Genomic DNA, 25,759 nt, shown 5'->3' with positions numbered 1-25,759 from the left:
CACATAAAACATCGAGATATATACACCACTATTGCTAACAAGTATGGACCCTACTGCATTTTGATTATACTGATCTTCCTCAGAGTTAAATATATGGATACACACAGTTATACAAAAAATCTTTTCAATTTTCACCAAGTGGTAAATACCTGTAGGTGACAGAAATAATTAGAAACTAATGCTACTATTGTCCCCATTCAATTTTATAAATGATAATTATTGCTTACTTATATAATCTATACTAGCTGATTCTGGTCCTGCAATACTGGTTGTTATGCATCAAGCAGAATTCTCACCTCAAACAACAGGAGCACATAATAAAGATCCCAACAAAAAAAATAGTTTGTTTCCCTTCCAACTCTCTGATTCTGACTCTACATGGAGGAAGGGCTGTGACAGTGTTAGTCTCTTGTGGCCCCTCCTAGCATTGCCAAGGAATTGCTGATCCACTGGGATGGTAGGTGAATTCCCTCCAGGCCAGGCTGAATTCTTGAGATTTTTGGAGGGGAGGATCACTTGGGCATGAAATTGGGGACACTGTGGGTAAGCAGGTAGTTGTGAGGTCCTGCATTGTGCAGGGAGTTGGACTAGATGACCCTGGAGATCCCTTCCAACTCTATGATTCTATGATTAATAGATACAAGGTGAGCCAGGGTGTAAACTGCACGGAGCTTTTATTCCAGCCCCAGATCGATTCAGTCCCTGCCCTCTACGCAGAATGCGATTTCCGTTTGGATTTGGTGCGATTTTAATTTTCCTTCTGCAGCAAGAAGGATTGATTCGGAGTGACTCTACCTTTATTGTGCCATATTTCAGAGTGCTGAAAATCCTCAATATCCATTTGGAAAAGAAAGCTCCGTGGTAGAGAACCTCTGATAGGCCACACCTGGTCATGTGACACGCTTGCCTTAAAGGAGGAGCCCCTAATTTCTCTCAACTTCTGTTGGTCCTGGATTTTTCCTCCCTCCTCTGCCTTTTTCGATCCTCTCCCCCTCCCCTCCATGAAAAGAAAGAGGCTCCCTGCCTGGCTCCTCTCCCCCCCCCCTTCAAGAAAAGAAAGAAAGAGGCTTGCCTCCCCCCCCCCTTCTGAGCCTCCCTAACCACGTGCAGAAAACTTTCCTGTTTCAATGGGGAGGGGGGGGGGAAGGAAGAATCGAGTTCAAAGCGATCTGAATTCAACAGGATTGACAATGGAATAAAAAAAGTAAGTGCAGACTCTGCCTAGGTTCCACTGAGAGTTTATGTCCTGGCATTTTGCTAATGCTGCTGAAGAAAGTAATGAAGCAGGCTTTTTTTTGTATCGGAATAGTGTTCAGCATGCATTACAGAGAATTTTTTCCCCTGGCTTGCCAAGGATTGGATAATAAACAGGACTTATAGAATTTGATTAACTTATCTATACACACACAAACGTTTTTTATTTGTTGGGTTTTGTTTGTTTTCGCTGTTGTTGCGAGGAAGAATTCTCCACCAGCATATATTTCTGTTCCTAATAAATAGTTATTAATAGTTACATAGATGTCTTCAAAAAATACAGCACAGACCACATAAAATACTCAGTTACAAAATCCTGATATGTACTTCTCTGCAAAAAGGTCAAAAGTGATATACTATTCTTATATAGCACCTATGGATACCATATTGGGTACCCTTGACTTCAAGTACTGACAGGACTTCACGTTCATTATACTGGTAGGCTTTACAGCAACTCTGTATTTTAAGTCAGAGTTATTGTGTTAAAGGAGGTCTGAGAATAGTAGTTCATCTAAGGACACCTACTGTGTTCTTGGCAGAAAGCTGATAAATATATTTTTGTTATATGACATTTTGAAAGATTTTTTTTCATTTACTATTTTTGCAAAAATTTCTTATTACATGTCCACTTTGGCTAATATGATTCTGTTCCTAGGAAGAAAAAAAGACAGTAAGAAGCAAAAATCTATAATACCGCCTGTGTCTTTCAGCTCTGCCGGAAACAAAATTTGTTCCTTCTCCAACTAAACCTGCCCGATCCAAAATGCCAGAAATTAAGCCTGGTAATTACACTTCATGCTCAGGTTTAAAGCTGTTATTATTTTTTGTCATTTACACATTTTGTTAACATAGCCTGTATTTAAAAGCTATGTTACTTCTCTTTGAGAAAATTTTGAACCTATCTCAACTTAATTATTTGCAGCTTTGATTGTTTGTTATTTCTCCTCAAACATAGCAGATTTTCAATGAAAAAAAAATCTATCTACAAAAAGATCCTGGAAATCTGAAAGAAACCAGTTTTTAGATTCTATTTGTAATCATATTCTGATCCTTAGTAATGAAAATAGGCTTCAGGTTAATAATCTTGTATGTAGAAGTATCTGTTCCCCACAAGAGTTATTATTGATTGTTTTCTTTCTTTTTTAACAGCAGAAAAAGAACCTCAATGGGAAACCACCTCACCTAAAATTTATAAAACCCCTCAGTTGCCAAGAACAACACTGGGTAATGGTTAATTAGGCTATCATGAAACCAGAGGGGGATACTATAGTAAAATATCTGTTAATTTATTGCCAGCCATGTACTTCTGTCTTCAGGAGAGGGGATAGCAATCCCCATCCATCTGCTGCAGACCACAACTTTGGCCCTTTTGCTATACATAAGGGTTTGATAATTCCCAGGGCTGCAGCGGGGTGGAGGAAGTAGGAATGTCCTGCTCCATAAGGTGCTTGGAGACCTGCCAGGAATTCCAAAGGTCATTGCTCTGTGGCATGTGGGTCATAGAGTTGATGGCTTGGAGCCAGAGCTCCTGTGAGCCAGGTATAGAACAGAATCATGTTCTGTACTGTTATCTGTCTTTTCTGTGCTGCTCCCTAGTACTAAAGAGAAAGATACAAGAATACATTTTACTGTACTGTGTTTTAAGGTGGCACTGGATTTGAAATACAATTGCCAAAAGGGTTAACCACCACTGATCCTCTCTGTTCCTCTGAAACTGGTTGTAGTAATTAGATCATACAGTGGCTACGTTTTCACAATCCTGTTCGGAGCCAAATTAAATGAGGCAATAAAAATATAATGGTTGGTTCTCCTATGGTATTTTTTAAAGTTCAAAAGAATGGTGGGTCCCAAACTGAATTAGCAATCTGGAAGCTGAGTTTGTATATGATTCTTTCCCTCAGCCAAAACTGCTATCTGGTCCTCACTGGAAAACATGCAAGTCCTATAGGTTGTCTGCTTGGGATACTTTATGTATACATTATTACTATTATTACTATTATTATTATTATGATATCTACATACAAAAACAGCTGTTGAAGGACTCCTGTTTATTTTACAACGCTTGCAGAACAGCAAATCCAAATAGATTTGTATGTGTTGGTGCCAACTAATGATGTCTTGGACAAATGGCATTTTCATTTGTATTCCTTTCAGCTCCCAGTAAAACAAAAATCACTGTTTCCAAACCCCAAATACTTCCCGATTTGGAAGAGCCAAAGATTGTACCGGGTAATTGCTATGTACTTTCCTATAACTATTTTCTTCCACAGCAGGGTCTGGGATTTCTTCTGACTTATTTGTATTGACATTCATAAAACCAGAACATATGTTGTTCACATGGACTGTTTTCTTATGTAATCTAGAAACAAATTATATAAATCTGACATAATCACCAGTAATATTTAGAATCAAACTTGTGGTTAAAAACATGACTTCTAATAGTCCATTGAGATTCCACTAATATATCACTACTCATGTTTTTCATTTTATGAGCTGAATTATAATATTGTGTGAGGTAATATGTCAGTAATTTGTCATTTAAATATAACTTGCATTTAACATTAGAATTAGTAGGATGTTCTGGCTAATCACAACTAGCAATAAATAATAGTGTAGATTAAATTATGAAAGTATTTGAAATACCAACAGAAACAAATTTCAGGTGGGCTTTCAGTTTTTTTCTCATTCCAGTCAAATGTTTCTGATCTAAAAAATAACTGTTACAATTTTTATTTTCATATTAACCCAGTTCACAATTACTTCTATAAAACTATTTCTATAAACCTATATGGTATACCTTTTCTTAACATTTTTCTTATGTCAGTTTGTTTAAACTTCAAATAGTTCAGTTCTCCCAAGTTCTTAAAAGTTGAAGTGACAGTTTCTTCATCCTAGGAAGCCATACCTTCTTTGGCCAACCTGTTGGATCCATCTCCCACATAGCTACAGCATCTCCTTTCTCCCCTTTCCCAATCCCCAGCATCAAAGAGTTAGTAGGTATCCTTCCCAATGTGAAAGTGTGATATTCCTTAGAAACCTGTATGGATGTGATACAAAAGATGCAGAACATTTACAATACTAGTAATCAAGCCCGCTGTACTTAAAATACAGCGGGCGCTAGGCAAGGGAGCTCCCGGCATGCTCCCGTGCGGAGCATGGCTCGCAGTTGCTTCCTTGTCGGCAGGGCGGGAATCGGCTTCGCGCCTGCCAATTGGCCCGGCCAATGGTCTGTCTGGAGGAAGGGGCCAATCGGCACCCTTCCTCATCCAGGACCGAGCCCGCCCTAACTCCTCCCACTAAGCCTTTTACGGCTTTATTTAGTCCGCAGCACCCGCGGCGCCATGGGCTGTGTTAAGATAAGAGAGGAAGGACCAGGGAACAGAAGAATTAGGGCATGTGCCAAATGCAGCTCAAGGAAATCATGCTTCAGATGGAACATTTCACTTCCAAATACTTTGCTTTTCATTTGTTTAATTTAATTTTAGTGTAATGTTAATTTATTTTAAACTGAGCCCTCGACTAGTGATTGTCATATGTATGAAAAATGGATCTGCCACAGAATTGGGACACCTGTGTGGAGAAAAAATTGCTATTCATGTGATTCCTAGGTCTGGATAATTGCATCAAATACCTGTTTTTTTTTTTCAGCTGTTTCTTTAATGTTCTCTGAGAAGCACATTCAGTTCTGACTGGAGTTTCTTCTGCTTAGATAGAATGGATCGCCTCTTTACATTCTAATTCCTTTTTCTCCATCTGTGGATGGTAGAAAGCAAGACTGGATGAAGGATCCCATTCCTTTTTCAATATATTATTAGGCCATCATAAGTTGGCTGTGACTTAATGGTAGTTTCCAACAACACCACTCTGAAAGCTATAAGCACTAATAAAATATAGTGTCTAGGCTTAGTGAATGGAAAGTACAGACATATATACATTCTAGGTAGGCAGCAATGTACAGATGGATAGTACAAGCAGTGACATCTTTTGTAAAGATGATGTGAGGAGATGTAAAATATGGACAATATTAATATCCCATTAGTGAACCTGTCCTCTTGGGGTGGTGGCATTTTGTTCTGCTGGAAGAATGATTCAGAGTGGAAGATTTAAACCCATATTTCCCCAGCACTGCAGCCCCATATCTGAATTTCATAGAGTGAACATATGAACTAAGATCTTCCCAGTCCAAAGCTAGTGCTACAGTGCAGTACCTCTAACCCAGCTTCAGAGGGTAGCTGTGCTGGTCTACAGTAGACGAGCTAGATTCTAGTCCAGTGCCTTAAAGACCAACAATATTTTTAGGATATAAGCTTTTGAGAGTCAAAGCTCTTTTCTTCAGAAACCAGTTTGCTATCATAGTAATGACAGACACTCCAGAAATGATATTCCATTAGCAAAGAATATTCTACATTCTTGGAATTCTAAGTCAACAAACCTGAGTTGTAATTGTTCTTCATCTGTCTCAAAATCATATCCTTTACTCCAGCAGTTACCACCAAATTGGTTCCAGATCCTGTCACTGCTAAGGTGTCTCACATTGCTGAACATCCAGTGACAACAATGGGTAATATCTTTTTGTCATTAGTATTTTACTAGTCTAATAATATTAAATATTAAAGTTAATATTCTAACATCTTTCAAGTGTCTTTGTAGGAATATGGTTTCAATGTATCACTTGATAAATGTGAAACCATTCACATATCTTACTACTTCCTGGCATCAGGATAACCCATGGGACTATAGTGGGAGATCTCCCATTCTTGGTCTTCCACTGCTGCTCAATGCAGTAGCCAGAGAAACTGGGACAAAAAAGTCACATTGCAGCAACACTGCAACATTACTTCTAATCGTGTAACCAGAAGTGAGATCATGCATTACAGCAGTTGTTTGGGAGGATTGTTAGAGTGTTCCCAGTGACTTCAGGTTATGTGATCTGCATTGTGTGGCCACACATGACACGATGCAATGCTCAGCCCCTCCCGTAGAGATTCTATGGTAGGTTATTGGCCCTCTGATAATAACTCTACATAACACTCAATGACTTTCATGTGCTTTCTTTTTCATGAGTAATGCTTATGACCACTGAGCTCTGGGTCCTAGTTATCCTGTAACATAGCTGCCAAGGTGGCATATGCAGCAGACATTTACAAAAATGTGGTTTGTATTGGTTGATAGTTTGAACCATGAACTGAACCACGAACTGAATTGAACCAACTGTGAAATCAACTGATTTGTCCCTTTCAGTGGGATTTCCAGACAGCCCAAAAACAGCTGAGCAACAGGAAATAGTCTGCACAGAGAGCCCAAAAAACACCTGAGTAATGGAAAGGGTGTCTTGTGTAGTCCCTTTACATTTTAAAGGAATTGCACAAGACAGCTTCAAAATATCTAAGCTTAGCTCAGCTGTTTGTGTGGCTTTTGCAGGGGGGGGAATGCAGGGTGGTTAAAGGGATTTGGAGTCCATGTAAACCCCTGATTTCTGCTCTGTCTATGAATCTTCATGAACTATGAACTAAGTTCATGATGGTATTATTATTATTATTATTAATATTAATATTATTATTATTATTAAATTTATTTCTTGCCTCTCCCTTGCAGCTCGTGACTGGTTACAGTGTCTTAAAACCCCATTAAAACCCCATTAAAAGACATAAAACATTACCAACATGGCAGAAGATCAATAAAAACCCAACTCCCCCCCCCCCACGCACACACACACACTACTAGCGGGGTGGAGAAGGAGGTCCCGATGATGTTCACTTCAGATCCCGGGGGGGGGCATAGACCATTCACAAACATCAGTTTGCAAATCATGAATAGGAAAATACTCATCATGAATTTTGCTTTGTGGTTCAGTTCATGCCCATCCCCATTAGCATCCTCACCCCATTGTCCCAGTCACCTTTATAAATTGCCCCAGATGCCAAATCCTCTATTATATTAGCTTCTTAAATACTTGCATCCACAGGCAACAGCAGTACTTGGTAAACCAACTGTAAGAATTAATAAGATCCCTTACATTATTGTAATTCTCAAAATAAGTAAGAATTCACTGCTCTTATTTTTCCTTTCATACAAAATTATAATCAAATATATTTTAATATATAATTTTAACAACAAAACTGTTACAGAAGAGTGCTCCAGAACCCAGGAATCTTCCATAATTAAATTTGATTGTAGATTAGTTAAATGAACTGGTTATTTATATCAGACAGGCTAGAAATGTCTGTACCATGAAGGTTAAACAGATGATATGACTAGAAAAGTCTGAGTGAGCTCTAAAGGAAGAGCGGATTCAAAAGCCAAGGAACAACCAATAGAAAGTCCATATCTCTTATGTCAAGAATATTTCTTCAGACAGAGGGGCACCAGACAGGGTTTGCAAAGATGAAAATAGGACCTGGGTAAGACTACATGAGATCAAGCAGTCCTTTAATTAAAGTTGCATCTATTGACCATGAGCAGTAGGTGGTCTTTCTTCCCTGTGAAGATCAGAAGTCTCAGGTACAGAACTGGGGGAGAGGGTAAATATCAATAGTGCACTTAAATTTGAAGAACTGTGAGACTGATGTTGACCTTAGATGTTGAAAGGGTCTCTGAAGCTGAAGGAAGGTGGGAAAAGTTTGCATAACATCAGGCATTCCCAGAAATAGGAAGGCTTAAGGGAGATTTGGACATGAAAGGAAAGTGCCAAGCTACAGTTACCCTGTATCCAGTGTATAACATCTTCAAATCTATCTTCTGTTAAAATAGTATTTCATCATATTCCCTTTCCAATTATTCCTATTTTCCCTTCCTCAGTTTCTATGCATTCTAGAAGTAGTGGAAAAATTACAAGTGATTAGAGAATCAACCTCAACATTTTGATGTGTGTTAATGGTTTTTTTCATATATGATGATCCTCAGCCAAGTTACAATGAATGCTTATATCAGTTTAAAACTAGTCCTGCAACTTGATTGGGGATCAGCTACTAGTACATTGAGTAAAAAGTGAATTCGGGAGAGATCACTGATTTAGCTCATCCCTATCATAATTTAGTATCGTTATCTCAAAAATGTTTGGTGAATGGCATTGCATAAAACATAGTTTTTTTCTAGATCCTGCACTGAAACCTAAACCTGTTGCCTAATATGCTATATCAGAAAAATTTATATTTCCTGCTGTCCAACTATGTATTAAGGCTTTCTTGATACCAAGCACAAGTTTGGAAGTTTGCTTTTTCTGTGATCATAAATTAATTTTGGGGTGGGCCTCTTTTTCAGCTTCTTCTGAGCCAACTACTACCCCTCAGTCTAAAGAATCTGATTATACCATGCCAGAAGTGCCAGATAATAAACCTGGTAGAGTAACTTTTCAAAATTAGTTTTAAATTATTTTGTGCTGTCGTCAGAAATAAGTCCTTGAGGTTGCATTATTAAATTTGCACACAACAAATTTGAAAATTAACACTTTATATACAGGCTCCATTGTATTATTTGGTGATGGACTGACCACTGTAGAAATGTGAAAGATGTACTTTTTTGTGCAATGCAATTTAGGATACTGCATTCATACTGAAAGTGTATTGTGCCAGTCCAGTAGTTCCTTGTGCTCTTGAAGAACATGGCACTCATACATGCACAAGTGTTTCTTGATTTATTTAAATAGAGAGGGCAGGTTCATAAGTGTGTACATTTGTATGCAGATAGCTGTTCTCTGAGCCTCTTGTGGCGCAGAGTGGTAAGGCAGCCGCCTGAAAGCTTTGCTCATGAGGTTGGGAGTTCGATCCCAGCAGCCGGCTCAAGGTTGACTCAGCCTTCCATCCTTCCGAGGTCGGTAAAATGAGTACCCAGCTTGCTGCTGGGGGGTAAACGGTCATGACTGGGGAAGGCACTGGCAAACCACCCCGTATTGAGTCTGCCATGAAAACGCTAGAGGGCGTCACCCCAAGGGTCAGACATGACTCGGTGCTTGCACAGGGGATACCTTTACCTTTACCTTTAGCTGTTCTGTCCATTGATGTGAATTGGGTAGGCCTTCTTATATAGAATCTTTATATGCAATTTGGGACAATTACAGGGCATAAATTAGTTATTTAAATAAAGAAACAAATTGCCTGAAGAATTGCTATGCTATTTTTATTAGACAGAGTACTATGCTTATTTTAAAAATTCATTGTAGGTATTTAAGCACTGATTCAATACCACTGAATGATTTGCTAATTTCTTCCTCCCCCAACCCCAGCTTCATCTGACCCAGATATCTTTTCTTCTAAACCATCTACAATTCCTGATCTCCAATTTACTAAATCTGGTAATTATGTATTTGTGCAAATGGGTCTAATGAAACATTGTTATTATTGTTAGAGATTATTTCAGGAGTGGTTGGAAAGGAAAGCAATAAATCATCAGAGCAGCAGCCCTTAGCACGAGAAGTCTGCTAGGGGCAGCTAAGGCCTTAATGTTGCTGTCTTATCACCAGCAGTACACCTGCATAATTCTGCACATGCCATCTTCTGCTCCAAAGATGTCTGGCAGTAATGATATAGGATTTCTCTCTCTTTCAGTTGCCTCTCAATCAGCAATGCTGTGAATTTCCCAGCAGATAAACATGCCTTGCTCAGTTCTCATGAGCAGACTGTCAGCATGTCAGATATTGTGGATTGACCATCCTGGCTAAATGGGAAGATGAAGCCTCACCATTTATGTCCAACAGTGAATAGTATCTTCCTTTAGGCTGGAGGAGGTTCCTTCAGTTTAAGAAGACTCAATCTACCCTACGGCCCATAATGCACGGCCGCCGAAACGGCGATTTCGGGTCACATGGAAAACGCAGAGGGGGAAGACGCAACGCATACCGGTTATACACGGGGCGGGGCACGACGGCGGCAAAACCCAGAGTAACCGATTATGCACGCGCCGATCCGGGCGCCGCTTCTGGTTGCGCCCTGCTCACCCAGAAGCTACGCTTTCTTCCGCGTTTCACTGACGCGGCTTTTTCGGCGGCATGCACCGAAGCTGCAGCCGGTTGCAGCCGGCTCCGTGCGTTATCCGTGATTTTAGTCGCCGCCATTCCACCCCGAATGTGCGCTAAAACCCCCGTGCATAATGGGTCTACGTGATTCTTCCATTGCAGGAAGTCTTCAAAGTTTGCTTAGTAGAATAGGAGGATGTATATCCCAGGCTTGGATAAGAAGTAACCCACCAACTCACATGCAGTCCATTAGTCATTCTTGGTTATTTATTTATTAGATTTGTATACTTCCCCTCCTGAACCGGCCGGCTTGACCAGCAGTTAGCCATTAAGGATTTTATTAAACTTCTTCTTTTTTAAAAAATAGATGCCTGCCAGGGATTTCAGGTCACAAACAACCGGTATTCAGCACAGCAGGTCACAAGTTAAACAGACCTGTTCTGTCCATTGGAGTATGCTAGCTGAGAGCTTATTTGTTCACACATGGAAGTTATTAGCAAGCCACTAATAAAATTATACATTGGTGCAATGAATACAGGTGATTGGAATTTGACATTTATTGTTTTACTTCATTTATACCTCACCTTTCCCCCCAATGTGGACCCAAAGTAGCTTACATTGTTGTCTTCTCCACCATTTTACCTTCATTGCAGCACTGATAAATGGGTTAGGTTGAATGTATGTGATTGTGAAGGAGATTAGGATGAACATGTATGATCTCCTAGAAATGTTCTATGTCAGGATGGTTATTCAAACCTGGATCTCCCAGATCCCAGTTCAACACTCTGTCCATTGCCCCATAATGGCTATTATGTGTTAAATTTTGTATTTACTATTCATATTCTCACATGTCCCCAAGCTTCAAAATATCTATTGTATGAATATAAATATGAACCTAAAGATTCAGATTCAGCCCCCTAACCAAACTGAGCTGGAATTTCCCCAGAAGTGAACCAGACATCTAAATCTAACAGTTGATAGGCAGACCTGCCCTGTTCTACTGTTTGATTAAATGGCCAGAATAGCTGAACCAAACTGGACAAAAGTTCAATAAATATTTGGGGAAGGTGTCTTCCCCAAACATTGGTTCAGAGGCTGTGATCTTAGAAGAGTTTGTGCCAAATTTTGTCTCATAAACTGGTCCATATATGTCCCTGATAATGCCTACAGGCCATGATTATCTACATGTTTGTTTACTTTTTCAAAGAACTCCAAAAGGTTGGTGAGGCAAGACTAACATTTGCAGAAGTCATGCTGATTTTCCTCAGCAGTTTTGTCCCTCTATGTACCTAACAATTCTATCTTCTATTCTCCTAATTTACCTGGGACAGACATTAGGCTGATTGGACTGTAATTTCATGGTTCCCCTCTGGAACCCTTTTAAGAAATTGGTTTAGCAATTGACACTCCCCAGTCTTCTGGTAAAGTAGCTGAATTTAGTGATAGGTTACATGTACAGATTATTAGATCAATTTAGTGATAGGTTACATATTCAACTTGAAGTTGACAATTTCTCTATAAAAGCCAGAATAATGGTGGAAAATAAAATAAAGTTTGACTAAACAAATCTGAATGAACAGTAGCACATTTCATGGTAACAGACATAATTCAGGAATCTTAATCCAGACTACTAATTTGTAGAAAAATTAATCATTTAATAGCGACATTAAAGATTTAAATCTAATTTTCTCTACTTGCAGTTGGATTGTGTCATGTTTATACAGGTGTAAACAATAGTAGCCTGTTCACAGATATTTATATAACTATATTTTTGCAAAAACTCAGTCGATAGTTTTTCCAGCGTTCCAATTGCAACGCAGACGTAAGTAGGATGATGCAATGCAGGCCATTAATAGTTTCTGTATTCCAGCCCTGTTATAACTAACTGAAATATGTGAAAATATGACCCACATACTGTAATAAATTTTGTTTAAAAAGTCATTACACTGGATAATTCTAGTGCCATATAGTGCTATAGCATATAATTGGTACAACTTGTCCATAACCAACCTTAATGTACAAAGCTATTGTTTCAATAAATATATATCTGTTATGGAGTACATATGGGGCTTAATCATTAGGTTCCCATCACAATGATTCATTTTTTTACTGATTTATTGAAAATATTTTACCCACCATACCCAATGCTTATAGGGGCATGGAGCATATTTTTTTTTAAAAAAACATAAATATTCAGTAAAATACAATTTAAAACCTCTAGGTTGTTTTACAATAACAACAAAAATGAAGAAATTCAGCCTCTGCAAAACTCTCTGACTAGCACTCTGGAGGCTTCTTCAACTACACAGGCCTTTTAAAAGGGTGCAGGTTTCTAAAGGGATGAACCCACATGGACATGATAGAGGCAGTAATTTCATAACCCTTTATTGTTTTCTACAGTTCATATTTTCTAAGACTTTGTATCAGATCCTACCCTTAAAACTACTGAATACTTTTCAATAATTCTTATGTTCTTTTCCCTCGTACAGTCTTGGAACCTTTTACGTTTAACAATGAACTTCCAATAGTAGGTAATGATATTTTTCCAATGAACTGACTGGTCTTCTTATCTCAGAAACCCATGCTGCATTTTCTTCTTTTGCAAGATCATCTAACATCATCCATTAAAAAAAATGAAATAAATCTCTTTCTAGGTATGTTCGCCATTTAGCACTGAAGACTTCACCATTTTTCCCCCCACAGTATTGCTTGTTTCTGATCTTGCACAGTGTTTCTGGCCCCTCTGAGAATATCTGCAAGTAGTCATGTTTGGCTGCCGTCTAGCCTTCTGGTTCATGATTTGTTTTCCTTTTTAAAGATGGGCTCTAGAAATTGCCATTTATCACATAATCCACTTGCACTAATCTCTTTCTTTCTTTTCTTTTTTCTTTTTTCTTTTTTTGGGGGGGGTGCCTTTGTTCCACAGCATGATTTTGCTTCTTCATCTTCAGACCTGAAATGCCGGATGGTGTATTATAATTTTTTAAATAATGTATAGCCCCCCCTTTTCCTTTTTTTTTCAGATCCAAAAGTCAAACATCATCTTTTCAACCCTAAAACGACAGTTAGCCCTCATATGCTACAAACCAAACCTGGTAAATTTTCTCAATTATTTTTTAAAATATTATTTAAATTCATAAAACTATAAAATAGACACAAATTAATTAATATGAATACTTAAAATTGTGTAAACAGGATGGATAAGAGGTTTTCAGCATCGACAACATTAATAATTATGTTCGTATCATAACTTTTTTACTGGCAATTTCATCTTTATTACATAGTTCCTGTACTCAACTAACGGTAACAAGTTTTGAGTTTATATTTCATGAGACCACTTTTTCTTTATTTCCATGACTCATGTGAAACTACCAAACCTATAAGAAATCTATAATATAATTGTTGTTGTCCTTATGATGAAGTGGTTCTGTTACAAGACTTTTAACTAAAATTAGCCTTTCTTTTAAAAACATGATATATTTACCGTTTCTTTTATTAATTTTTTCTTGTTTTCATGCAGTTCTGAAAGCTACTATGTTTAGAACTCAGCTTCCAAAGATAGAAATAGGTAATGCTGCTTTAGTAAAATGATTATTATATATTTATCAAGTTACTGTCTGTATATTTTGTAGATGAAATTCTAAACATTCTTTTCTTGGAAGTGACTTCTATTGAGATCAATGAGACTTACAAATGGTCTGGATTCTATGAACCATGCATGAGAAGAGTTTATGGAAGGAATTTTTGCATTTCTACCATTATCACTGGGTGACCTTGGGCTTGCCACTGCGCTGATAAAGCTGTTCTGACCGAACAGTGATGTCAGGGCTCTCTCAGCCTCACCCACCTCACAGGGTGTCTGTTGTGGAGAGAGGAAGGGGAAGGTGACTGTAAGCCGCTTTGAGACTCCTTCGGGTAGAGAAAAGCAGCATATAAGAACCAACTTCTTCTTCTTCTTAATGGACTTTATATTGTGATGTGCTAAGAAATTCTTGCTTCATGATACTGCAGCTAATTTTTTTCCGCTGAGGTTGACTTCTCACATCTTCAAAGTGAAGCCTATGTTAGACTCATTACTTGAATTACAAAACAGGGCTTGCTTTGCCATCTTTGAAACTTCATGGACACAGATAAGAAGCACAGACAGAATTTCGTCTGCTTTGCCTTCCTGCAAACTATGTCCTAGCTATAGGATCTAGCAAGAATAACAAGCAGCAGAGTAGATTACATCTCCCCTGAGAAGATATTGTTTATGTTTGAAAGTCTTTGTCAGTATTCCAAAGGCAGCCAGACCATTTTATCAGCCCTTTTATCAGAGTTTGTAAAAAAATACTCTTTTGTACACCTCTCTTTCATCTTTCTTACAATAACCATTTATGTTTTTCTCATAAAGCCACGCACATGTTGTATCTATGTTCACTGCACCTGGTGCCAGGCCCAGATTTCTGAACAATGTGACAATTTATAACTCATGTTCTTTATTTCATTTCCAAAAGAGGAAGATGACCATGAGCCTTTGAAACCCAAAGTTTTGTTCAGCCCTGATGCGCCTCAGACCAAACCTGGTAAATATATTTTTGGTTTGTATGCATTCATTCATTCTAAATTGTTTATCTCAGAACTTCTGGTCTTTATCTACTTTGGCATAGCTTGGAATACACATTTTTTTCCTGGAAATGTGATGCACTGTTTAAGGGCTATAAAAGAGGGAGTCTATAGATTATACAAATCTAAGGCGTTTTTAGTGGTCTCATTTCAGTTACTGAATATTGAGCAGAACATTTATTAATTCAAAAGGTATTTATTATTTATTATTTATTTATGAAGCTGACTGCAGAATTTTAAAGTCAGTGGTAGTGGTGAACAATTTCCAGTAATCCAAGAACAAACCAGACCAGTATTTATGCCAGTGCACTAAACCAACCATGCAGGATGGTCCTGTGCATATTTGTTATGTATTTTGAAACCTTGGGCATATCACTCATAGTTTTTCACTGAAGTCAGTTCACTGACACTGTTAAATTGCCCCTTTTTAAATTGCCCCTTTTAAAAACATGCATGTGGGTTTTTTTGCATACCACAGAAGACCGAAGTAAATGATTATGCATTTGAGAGAACTTTCTTCAACCTGCCCAAATAAGATCAGATTTTTTAAAAATTAAAACTTTTCATTTTTTCCTAGAGCTGGAAACAGCAGGCAGAGGGTGAGAAGGCTCATCCCAGCCACCATTTTGAAAATCCCCACACGTCTTCACAGTACTACGGCTGGGAAACCCTGCCAAAAGGGTTGCAGCTCAGGGGGGGGATACTGTTGTAATTCTTGCAACTTCCAGTGTGCTATTAGCTCTGGAAAAGGGAAAATATAGGCACACACACACACACAAACACACACACACACACACACACAGAGAGAGAGAGAGAGAGAGAGAGAGAGAGGATTTTAATTGGATGGAAGAGTTAAGCACTTACTCTTTTCACTCTCTATGACCGATTATGCACAGGCCAGAAAGCCCAATGTGGCGGCGACAGGGCTTCGGGGAAAATCCCCGATTATGCCTGATGTCGCCACCATCTGAGGCCTGGCCCGACCCAGGCTGTAGGAAGACCCAAGTTAAAGGAACACAAGTTCTTCTGCAGGCCAGGGGTTGCAGCGGGCGCAGGCATAATCGGAGGAGCCTGGCCTTCACGCCCGGCTCCTCCCCCGACCTACGATGCCTCTCGCTCCTGCCAGCTTTGCAGCTCCATGGAGCTGACTTGGGGCATCCCCCCACCCCCACCATGGTGGGAGAGCAGCATGGTGCTCCCCACCATCATGCAGCAGGGGGGCTATGCCCCCGATCTCCCTTCTGCTGCAGCTGCTGGCACTTCAGCGCACACCTGGCACTTCCAGCTCCGCATTGCATGCTTGGAGCCGTTGTGCCAGAGCAACCAGCATGCATCCTGGAAGCTCTGCCCCCATGTATAATCGGGGGATGGTGGGGCTTTTGGCTGCGGTGCAATGGCAAAGTGGCAGCTCGGCATAGCTGCTGCTGTGCATAATCGGTCTATAATAGACCTTCCATTCCAAATCAGGATTCATGTGGCTGTTTTTTGACTTTATAAAAATACTAGGAACATCTAGTCACAATTTTTTTTTCAGCATATCATCTAATTAGGTTTTCAAAGAAATAACAGATACAAATGGGAAGGACCAACTCTCATATCAAACTGTGCAATCCTTTGTTTCATCTCAGCAGGAGTTTTTCTTCTACTTAGCCTCACACTTTTCCATTATCTACGTCTGCTTTGTAGAATACTTTGCCTGAATATGTGAGGCAGGATCTGACCCTTTTCATATTTGTAGGCAAGGTTTTGAGGGCAGCTACGTGATGCTAGTTGTTTTAACTGAGCTGGTAGGTCTGGTGAGTGAAGTCTGTTTTGCTGTGTGTCTCTCTCTTACACACACTCACTCTCTCTTTCTCTCTCTCTCTCTCTCTCATACACACACACACACACAGAGTACCTAAAAATGTTTATTTCCTTGTTATTTTAAAGCATTGTTTTTGATGGTATATTATGTTATTGTGGGTTGATCCTTCATTCTGTTTTTAGCTTTCTATGGGCCTTGTGTCCCTATGGAGAGAAAGTCAATATAAGTTTTCTAAATGAGTTATTTAACTAAATAAATGGGGGAAATCTTTATTGTATGGTGATTTACAAGATTTTTGATTATTTTTGTGCTAATGTATTATCATTACTGATACAGACCTTGAAGCAATTACCTTTAGACCTGAACAACCAAAGTCAACAACAGGTAAAAATGATCAGCTTTGTTAGTTTGTGAAGAGTATACATAGGGTGATGTAAAAGATTTTTTTTTTACTGGAAAACATACTGACAAATCTAAATCATTGTAAAATGCAGGGGGAGTGTCTTTGACTTTTTTCAGACAGTACATTCTATTGTGTTATTCTCACAGTTACAGTTTTTGAAACATAGAAGCAGCTTCTGAAATGGGAAAGAGTTTTTTTAATTTACAATTTCCCTTTTTACTCTATAATTTAGGATCAGGAACCTTGAGTAGCTGCTAACTGCATTACTGCCTGTATAGTATAGTATAGTATAGTATAGTATAGTATAGTATAGTATAGTATAGTATAGTATAGTATAGTATAGTATAGTATAGTATAGTATAGTATAGTATAGTATAGTATAGCAGTGGTCCCCAACCTTTCTGAGGTTGGGGACCGGCAGGGCATTGGGGCGCGGCCCGCGGCCCATGCGGGCCGCGCCCACAGGCCGCGGCCGCGCCTACGAGCTGCGCCCGCACAACGGGCCGCGCCCGTGAGCCGCGCCTGCACATTGGGCCGTGCCCGCGGGCCGCGCCCCTGCGGGCGCGGCTCAGCCCCGATTCCCTCTCCCCGCCCTCCCGCAATAAGAAGCTTCCCGGGCCGCAAGCTTGCGGCCTGGGAAGTTTTTTACTGCGGGGGGGAGGGGCGGGGAGAGGGAGCCGCGGCCCGGCGCCATGGCCTTCGCGGCCCGGCACCGGGCAACGGCCCGCAGGTTGGGGACCACTGTAGTATAGTATAGTATAGTATAGTATAGTATAGTATAGTATAGTATAGTATAGTATAGTATACCATTAACTCTCTCCAATTAACATCTACATCATGCTATTCTTTCGTTTCTTATGTTTAATCATTTTATAATTGTTGTTGAATTGATATTTCTCCGTGTTCTCTGCAAACTGGAATATTTAAATTAAAAGCTCCTCATATTCCTTTCAGCTCCAAAAGAAACTCATCGTGTGCCTGTCAGGCCCAAAACATCTGCTAGTCCTGGTATAGCATCAACCAAACCTGGTAAGTGCTTGACTCCTTTGAATTTCTAAATATTGTTTTTCATCATGATGTCACAGTATAACTCTTATCTAGGGTTGCAAGCCAAGGGTCAGGAGCTACTGGGAGGAGGATTCAGTGTCACATGGCATGTTATGACATTGCACAATACCACAATGTCATGTCTAGTTATATAACTGGAAGTAATGTCACAAATCATAAAGATGCTCTAGAAATTTTAATACAAAAAGATAAAAATTCTAAAGAACATTTATATAAAAAAGAAAAAAGAGTAAAGTACATTAATCACAATAAGATTTGAGTTTCTAGCCAAGCAGAACATAAACAATAGTCCAATAATTAACATTTATCAATATAAATATAACTTATAATATATTAATCTTATTATATTAAGATTAACATTATTTTGTAAGGGGGAAATTCTTTAATCTCTGAAACTGCAAATCATGAGTTTTTCTCTCTTTCATGCAAGATGTCTTTAAGGTGTTTCCAATTAGTCATAAAGGAAGTTGTCTTTCCTCTGATCAGTGATGTAAGTTTAGCCATCTCCGTAAATTCTAATACCTTCAACAATCTTACAGTGGCTGATCTCTTTTTTCAAAGTTGGGGACAGAGGTATATCGGTTGCTAGTAGAGTTCCAATTCAGGTTCAAAGTATTGATATTACCTTTAAGGCTCTACACAGGCTGGGCCCTGCATACCTGAGGATCCCCTCTGCCAATATGGTGATCCCTGGCCTCAACTAGAGCAAGGGCCTTTTCAGCCTTGGCTCCAGCCTGGTGGAATGAGCTGCTAGTTGAGGCCCAGATGGAGATGTTAAAGTTGTACAGGGCATGTAGAATGGAATTCTTTCATCAGGCCTATCGTTGAGGCCATAATAACAGCATCATGTGGGCCGCCTTCCTCTCCTTTCCTATATTTTTCTTCTCTATGCTCCCCCCTCATCTTGGAACAGTTTATTATTGTAATAGGCAATCTGACCAGTTGGACTGTGAAGGTTGATGGGAGATGGAGCACTAATGGAATTCTATTGTGGTTTATTATGTTTTTATAATGTTCTACTGTGTTTTAATATTACATGATGTGTTAGCTACTGTTGTAAACTACTCTGAACCTACTTTGCTGGAATTTATGGTATACAAATTATCCTTATCCATTGTTGTTCCTCTATATATTTCTGAAACAGCCTGTCTTGGGCCTGCTAATGAGCTGCCCAGCCCCTGCCCACCCCACTTGATCTGGCTGCGAGCTGTGGCCCAAAGCCACCTTAAGCTGCCTGGCAAGGGGCCAGGGGAGGGGGGACCCTTTCAGGGCCTGTTCTTAGGAACGGGCTTTGAAGCTAGTAAATAAATAAAAACAAGTCCTTTATTGTTTCCAGTTCTGAGCATATAATAGACTCAGTGCTGTTATCATATACAAAAACCAAGTCCCATGACTATTTTCCAAGTGATTATCTATCCTAAAAGAAAAGGTTCTGGTCTTATTTGTAGATTTTTCTACAAAATCTTTGCATCCATGCATGTATTTGTATCTAAAATGCCCATCATATATGGTCAAATGTTTCTTCATGTTCTTCACATTTCCAACATTTGATATTTTTAGACATTTTACCCAATTTATCTGGAGTCATATATCACCTATAGATCATTTTATAAAAATGTTTATTGAATACCAGAATTCAATGTTATTTTTCTACATTAAAAAAATGGTAGCTTCTGAAGGTGAAATTTATGGCATTGTACTTGTTGAGATCCCTTCCATCCCTGAACCTGCTCTCTCCAGGCTGCACCCCTGATTTCCAGGAATTTTCCAGCCTAGAGTTGGCAACTTTATCCCATCCTATCTGTTGAATATCAACAATAAACAACCCAGATGAATATATAAAAGAGAGATGAATCATTGCTTAGCAACCAGAACAATGTTTTCCTTTCCTGGCTACAGGTTTGGCTGAGCAGGCCATTTTTCTGTTGATGTCTTGTGTAAAAGACATTTCCATATATGTGTTAGGTCTTCTAGTTTGTTCATATTTATCAGGCCTTTCTATTTTTTAGACTTAGTGTCATTGACCCAACATTGCAAAGTTATACTCCCAAGGAATTGGATTGCAGCCATTGTCAAGTCATTGCTTCTCTTGACATAAAGTCCAGAACTGTTCCATAGCAAAAGAATACTCCAGTGTGCTTAATCCCAGTAAAATTAATGGGTTTAAGCAAATTTACCTCTAGGATTGGATTGCGCCAAATATGATTTGGTTTACAACTACATTGAAACTAACAATTTGACTTGGATGCAGACTACTTCAAACACAGATCTGTACATGGAATTGTACTTTCCTACCATTCTTCCAAATCCAACCCTTCCAGGGAGGTTTTACAGAAAAGTGAAAAAAAATGGATTGTGGACTATTTTCTTTTACAGTGATAAATAACATATTTATGCTGGAGTGTTGATATATTTAATCCTAATATAATTTCTAAAAGCTACATAATGTGTCTTTCATGTATGACTGTGCAAAGTATCAAATCACTGAATTACTGCACACTGAGTATAAGCAAATGCTAGAATACAAATTCAAATATTGAGAAAATACTAGAAGGCACTTTGGTTGTCACAAGAGAAGGAAAAAGTTTCAGTTTCCTTTTTGCTTGAGGGCTTCATCTTGTTGGTGTAGTTGGTGGATCTGTTCCTGTGGGCCTCAAAAGACTACTGGAAAAAACTACAGAGCAGCCAAAGGAGATGACCTGTGAAGGAGTGGAAAAGCTTTTTTCAATCTGGGCAAACCTTCAGTTTTTAAAAGACCGTGATCAAAGTGAAGGAACAGAAGAAGAAACTGAAACAGATAGCAGTAGTTCAAAAAATGAGACTGATTATGTTTCATGTATATTTACAGGCCTGGGTTAAGAATTTGGTGGGGGGGTCTTAGCACAGCACAACAGGTGCTGTTACTTGTGCTGCACAAGTAACTGTGTTTCCCCTCCCTCTAGAATAGTTAGAATTTTGGAAACAAATGGCAAATTCATGTTTCTGAAAACATTTCTCGAACCTTGGTGGGATATGCAAATGTAATTCCCTAATATCTAAGGGGACCTTCACACTTAAGCAGCTTATGGTCCACATATATGCTTAATGAGCTATGAGCATGCTCAGTTACTAAAAGAGCATGCGTATCACGCTTTTTTCATTCTTGCAGTCCATAAGTCACATAAATATGAAAAACCCTTAACAATCACAGTGTGAAGGCCCGATAACCATACAGCATTGCAGGGAACCTGGAACCTTGGGGACCATAGCACCCTCTACATGTGGTACTAGTATAAGCCAGTTCAGTATATTCATTAAGTATTGATTTCCTTTTCTCATTATTTCATGGAAATAAGTATGTCTGTTTGTACTATGAAGGATTAGGAAGATTAGAGGAGATAAATAAATTTTTGTTTGCTTTGAAAACATGATACGGCCATTTTAAAAACGTGGTGGAGGAGGCATGGCCTTCTGCATGGGGTGGGGAGTTCAATGCTTGTGAATTTCCTTTGTCAAGAAAGGGGAAAAACTGGGGCAAGAGGACTTTTAAAAGAAGCAAACATGCAACAAATGGACAATGAACTGACCCATAAAGGTAGCAAAATGAAAGCGCAACTCACCTACAAACTGAAAGTGAGTTGGACTGCAGAAAAGAAACATTTACCCAAGGAAAATGCAGGGCAAAAGCAAAGTGAAACATAAGCGCATAAAAAAACCTTTGTAGCAGGAAATAATAAGACTGTATGGACAACTAAATCCTATTCTGTTGTTGTTTTCTTTCAGGTCCAAAAGGAGGCCGACGTGTTGTATCCAGGCCTAAAACCTCACCCAGTCCAAATGTAACACAAACAAAACCAGGTAGGTACATCCGTATGCCAGATTTCTTTTAAATTAGAGTGCTTCTATTTATCAGTCCAATTTCTCCATTGGTAATATGTTGCTTACTAATATAGTATCATTGTAGTAACTGTGTCATGCATATACTACCAAAGGATAGTAAATCTTGTCTTTTTATAATTAAATCATAGGTCGGAACAATTCTTAATCATCTATGCCTTAGTCTTTGAATACCAAATCTGTATTTGAATCCCAACTCATCAACTTCTCCCAACAATCTTCCTTTGAAACACATTTGCTGAATGAAAATCTTTAAATTTATTACTGAGTGTCAAGAAAAGTTGAAATTCCAATTAGACACTTTAGTTTTTACTGAACTAGGTTTGCTTAATTATTTTGGACATAGAATAGTACTTGTCTTGGAAGATGATAGTCATAAACCTTATTGTGTAAATATCCTCAAGTCATTTCACCCAATGAATTAATGTCTTCCTAAACATCCTATTGTTAACTTTGCTCAGGTCTTACAAGCAAAGGACTATGGCTTCCTTTCTTGAGACTATCCATTTCATGTTGGCTGTTCCTTTTTTCTTGCTGCCTTCAACTTTTCTGAGTATTACTGTCTTTTCCCCTGTCTATTGTCTTTTCATAGTGTGACAATACCCTCAGTTTAGTCATTTTACCTTCTAGGACAGTGGTTCTCAACCTTCCTAATGCCGTGATCCTTTAATGCAGTTCCTTATGTTGTGGTGACCCCAAACCATAAAATTATGCAAAGGGATCCTGACCCCCAGGTTGAGAACCACTGTACTAGGGAATGTTCAGTCTTGATTTGATCTAGATCCCACTCATTTGTCTTTTGGCTGTCCACAATATCCATAAAACTCTCATCCAACACTATATTTCAAACAAATTAACTTTCTTCCTGTCAGCTTTCTTCATAGTTCAACTTCACACTCAAACATAACAATGGGGAATATTACTGTGTGGATTAACTTGATCTTGTTTGCCAGTGACATGCATCCTTACCCTTAATGGTTGGGTGCTTCAGCATCTGAAGCAGCCAGCGCCACGGTGCAGAGGGGGAGGGGAGGCGCGAGCACTAGTGTGCCAGCGGGCGCACACACATAGGTGCAAAGCTCTGCACCTGTGTGTGTGTGCTGGTCAGCACACCGGTGCCCATGCTTCCCTCCCCCCACGCACTGCAGCACTAGCTCCTTTGGGCGCGAACAGCCACTTCAGACGCTGAAGCACCCAACCCTACTTAAGAACCTGTTCTAGCTCTCCCATAGCTACTGTTCCCATTCTCAATCTTCTTCTAACGTTTTAGTTGCAGTCTACCATTTAATTGATGGTGGATCCAAGGAATAGAAAATCTAGAACAATTTCAATTTCTTCAATGTCAGCCTTAACGTTGTATAATTACAATAATTAATTACCAATTACAATAATTAATTACAATAATTAATTAATTACTTATATCTTTATGATGATCAGCTATAATCCTGTTTTAGAAATTTCTGCTTTAACCTTCATTAGTAGTCAATTCCAGTCTTTACTATCTTCTGACAATAATATAGTATCTGCATATCTCGGGCATTTCTGCACATCAGTAAAAATAGCATTATGCCAGCTGAATGGCAAAGTGCTACATTTTATCGCGGTTCCCAGCCCCTCATCACTTTCTTCTGGTCTTGCCTTTCCCTGCTGCATTTCCGCACGTCTCACCCTCCACATCTGCTGCTGGAAATGGCAGAAGAGAGCAACGTGCCTTATACGCAACTCGCTTCCGCCTGTCAATACATTTTGGCAAGCAATCCCCTTCCTCCATATTTTGATGCAGTTTAAAGGTCCTGTAATGCCCGCTATTTTTTTAATCATACTTCTACGATGCAATGCCTATGCATGGAATCAGGAATCATAGTTGCATAGTGCTTTTTTAACAACACCACTTATAAGATCATGAGTCCTTTGATACATTTAAAAAATAATAGTGTTCCTGATTGGGGGGGAGAAAACTTTCAAGAGGCACACTTTGTGCTACAACTTTGAAAAAAATATTCTTTTATTTTTGGCATCGCCTACATGCATGTCCATCTATTTGTTGCTCCAGGCACATCACCATTTTTAAAAGACATTTTTTTAAAAAAAGAAACCATTTTTTAAAAGACATTTTTTAAATTTCTGGGAACAAGGAAGAGGGAGATGGGTACAAGAGCAGGACGAAGAAGGTGACTATAGCATGTTTGAGCCTCCATATCTTCCTTCTGCTTGTTGCCTGTTGGTTGTTCTCCAGTAACTAGTACTTTTTAGGTTTGTGAATTCACTTTTTGCAATTCCCCAACTCATGCTTTAAAATGGAGGATGTAGCAAGCTGTCATCTGGCCAGATGCTGGATGTGGGTGATGTCATGCAGAGCGACCAGAATATAATGCCTACATTAGGTAAGCATTTCACTATATTTATCACATGCAGAAAAGCCCTTCAAATTGCTAATGATCTTTCTACCAATTTGCACTCCACGGTCTAAATCTAATCTAGTTTTCCTTATCATATGTTTTGCATATAGATTGAAGTGTTAGGGAGACAAAATATATCCTTGTCCAACACCTTTGCCAATTGAAAACCATTCTATTTCTTCATATTCTGTCCTAATAGAATTCTCTTGTTCAGAGTACAGGTTGCACATTAAAACAACCAGATGTTGTGGCATACCCATTTCTTTTTCAGCCTGCTGTAGCTTCTTATGATCCACATAGTCAAAACCTTTTTTGTAATCTATGAACCACAAGCAGATTTTGTTCTGATATTCTCTAATATGCTCAAGTAACCAACATGAATTTGCAATATGATTTCTAGTGCCTCTTACTTTTCTGAATACAGCTTGAACATCTGAAAGTTTTCATTCTATATATGGTAGTGGTCTTTGTTGTAAGATTTTGAGTATCACTTTATTCACATGAGAAATTAATGTGATGGTCCAATAGTTGCTGCAGTCTCCTTTTTTTCAGAATTGAAATGTAAACTGATGGTTTCCGGTCTGTTAGTCATTGTTTTTCATATTTGCTGACATATACTTGTGAATACTTTATTCTCCAATATTATTTCTAGAAGGCTGTTTCTGTACTGCTTCAGTGACTTGCAATAGGTGTACTGATATTTCATCCAATATTGGTGATTTGTTTTTCCCAATTATTCCCATTGCAGCTTTCACTTCACTTTCTGAAACTATAGGTTCTTCTTCAGTAATACAACGGGTGCTAGATTAGGGGGCAGAGTGGAAGAACTCTGCGGACAGCCTCCTCCTCCCCCCAGAACCTGGAAAGGCTGCAGACAGCTGTGAGGAAACTCATCAGCAGGGGCAGCTCTCACACGGCAGGAAGTGGAAGGAGGAGGGGTGGTCAGGAGTGGGGAACGGAAGGTGATTGGCTGGCCACTGGACAGACAGGCAAGCCAGTTAGAGGAGGAGGCACTCATGGATGGAACAGCTGCCTTGAGTGGGTTTTAAGCACTGAGTGGCATTTAAGCCATGAGACATGCTCCTCCTCTAAGGTCTTTTCAGAAATATATTATGTGGAACTAATTTATTTCATAGAATGTATTACATTTTCAAGGACTAATTTGAATAACCAATAGTTTCTTGAATATTTTCTTTAATATATGTACAATAATAATAAACTATAACTTGCCTCTGAGCATACAGACGTCTACAAAGTACTTTTGTGTTGTCAATAAGCAAGAAGAACTCATCCTTTTGTTCTAGATTTACACTGGATTTACATGACAGAGTATATACTTTCTTGGGGAATTTGAACTCCAAAGCCTCTAAGAAATGAAGGTCTCCCATGTGAATTACTTT

The 25,759-nt window shown here is 39.0% G+C and overlaps 1 protein-coding gene across 20 annotated transcripts in view; it reads left to right on the top strand.

Moving 5' to 3' along the window:
• ABI3BP (ABI family member 3 binding protein) overlaps nt 1-25,759 on the top strand; it is a 165,553-nt gene that overhangs the window by 98,578 nt on the left and 41,216 nt on the right. For 5 of the 20 annotated variants that reach the window (XM_077342090.1, XM_077342085.1, XM_077342089.1 and 2 more), the window contains 13 exons: nt 1,965-2,036; nt 2,404-2,478; nt 3,409-3,483; nt 5,738-5,815; nt 8,515-8,592; nt 9,476-9,544; nt 12,694-12,735; nt 13,228-13,299; nt 13,725-13,772; nt 14,701-14,769; nt 16,950-16,997; nt 17,971-18,045; nt 21,847-21,921. In XM_077342090.1, the coding sequence (XP_077198205.1) occupies nt 1,965-2,036; nt 2,404-2,478; nt 3,409-3,483; nt 5,738-5,815; nt 8,515-8,592; nt 9,476-9,544; nt 12,694-12,735; nt 13,228-13,299; nt 13,725-13,772; nt 14,701-14,769; nt 16,950-16,997; nt 17,971-18,045; nt 21,847-21,921 (876 nt within the window). The remainder of the gene's footprint in view (nt 1-1,964; nt 2,037-2,403; nt 2,479-3,408; nt 3,484-5,737; nt 5,816-8,514; nt 8,593-9,475; nt 9,545-12,693; nt 12,736-13,227; nt 13,300-13,724; nt 13,773-14,700; nt 14,770-16,949; nt 16,998-17,970; nt 18,046-21,846; nt 21,922-25,759) is intronic. The other 15 variants (XM_077342103.1, XM_077342101.1, XM_077342100.1 and 12 more) reach the window with 11 other exon arrangements.

This window comes from Paroedura picta, chromosome 6, assembly GCF_049243985.1.
Source record: "Paroedura picta isolate Pp20150507F chromosome 6, Ppicta_v3.0, whole genome shotgun sequence".
NCBI lineage: Eukaryota > Metazoa > Chordata > Lepidosauria > Squamata > Gekkonidae > Paroedura > Paroedura picta.
This window is presented reverse-complemented; position numbering and strand designations above follow the sequence as displayed.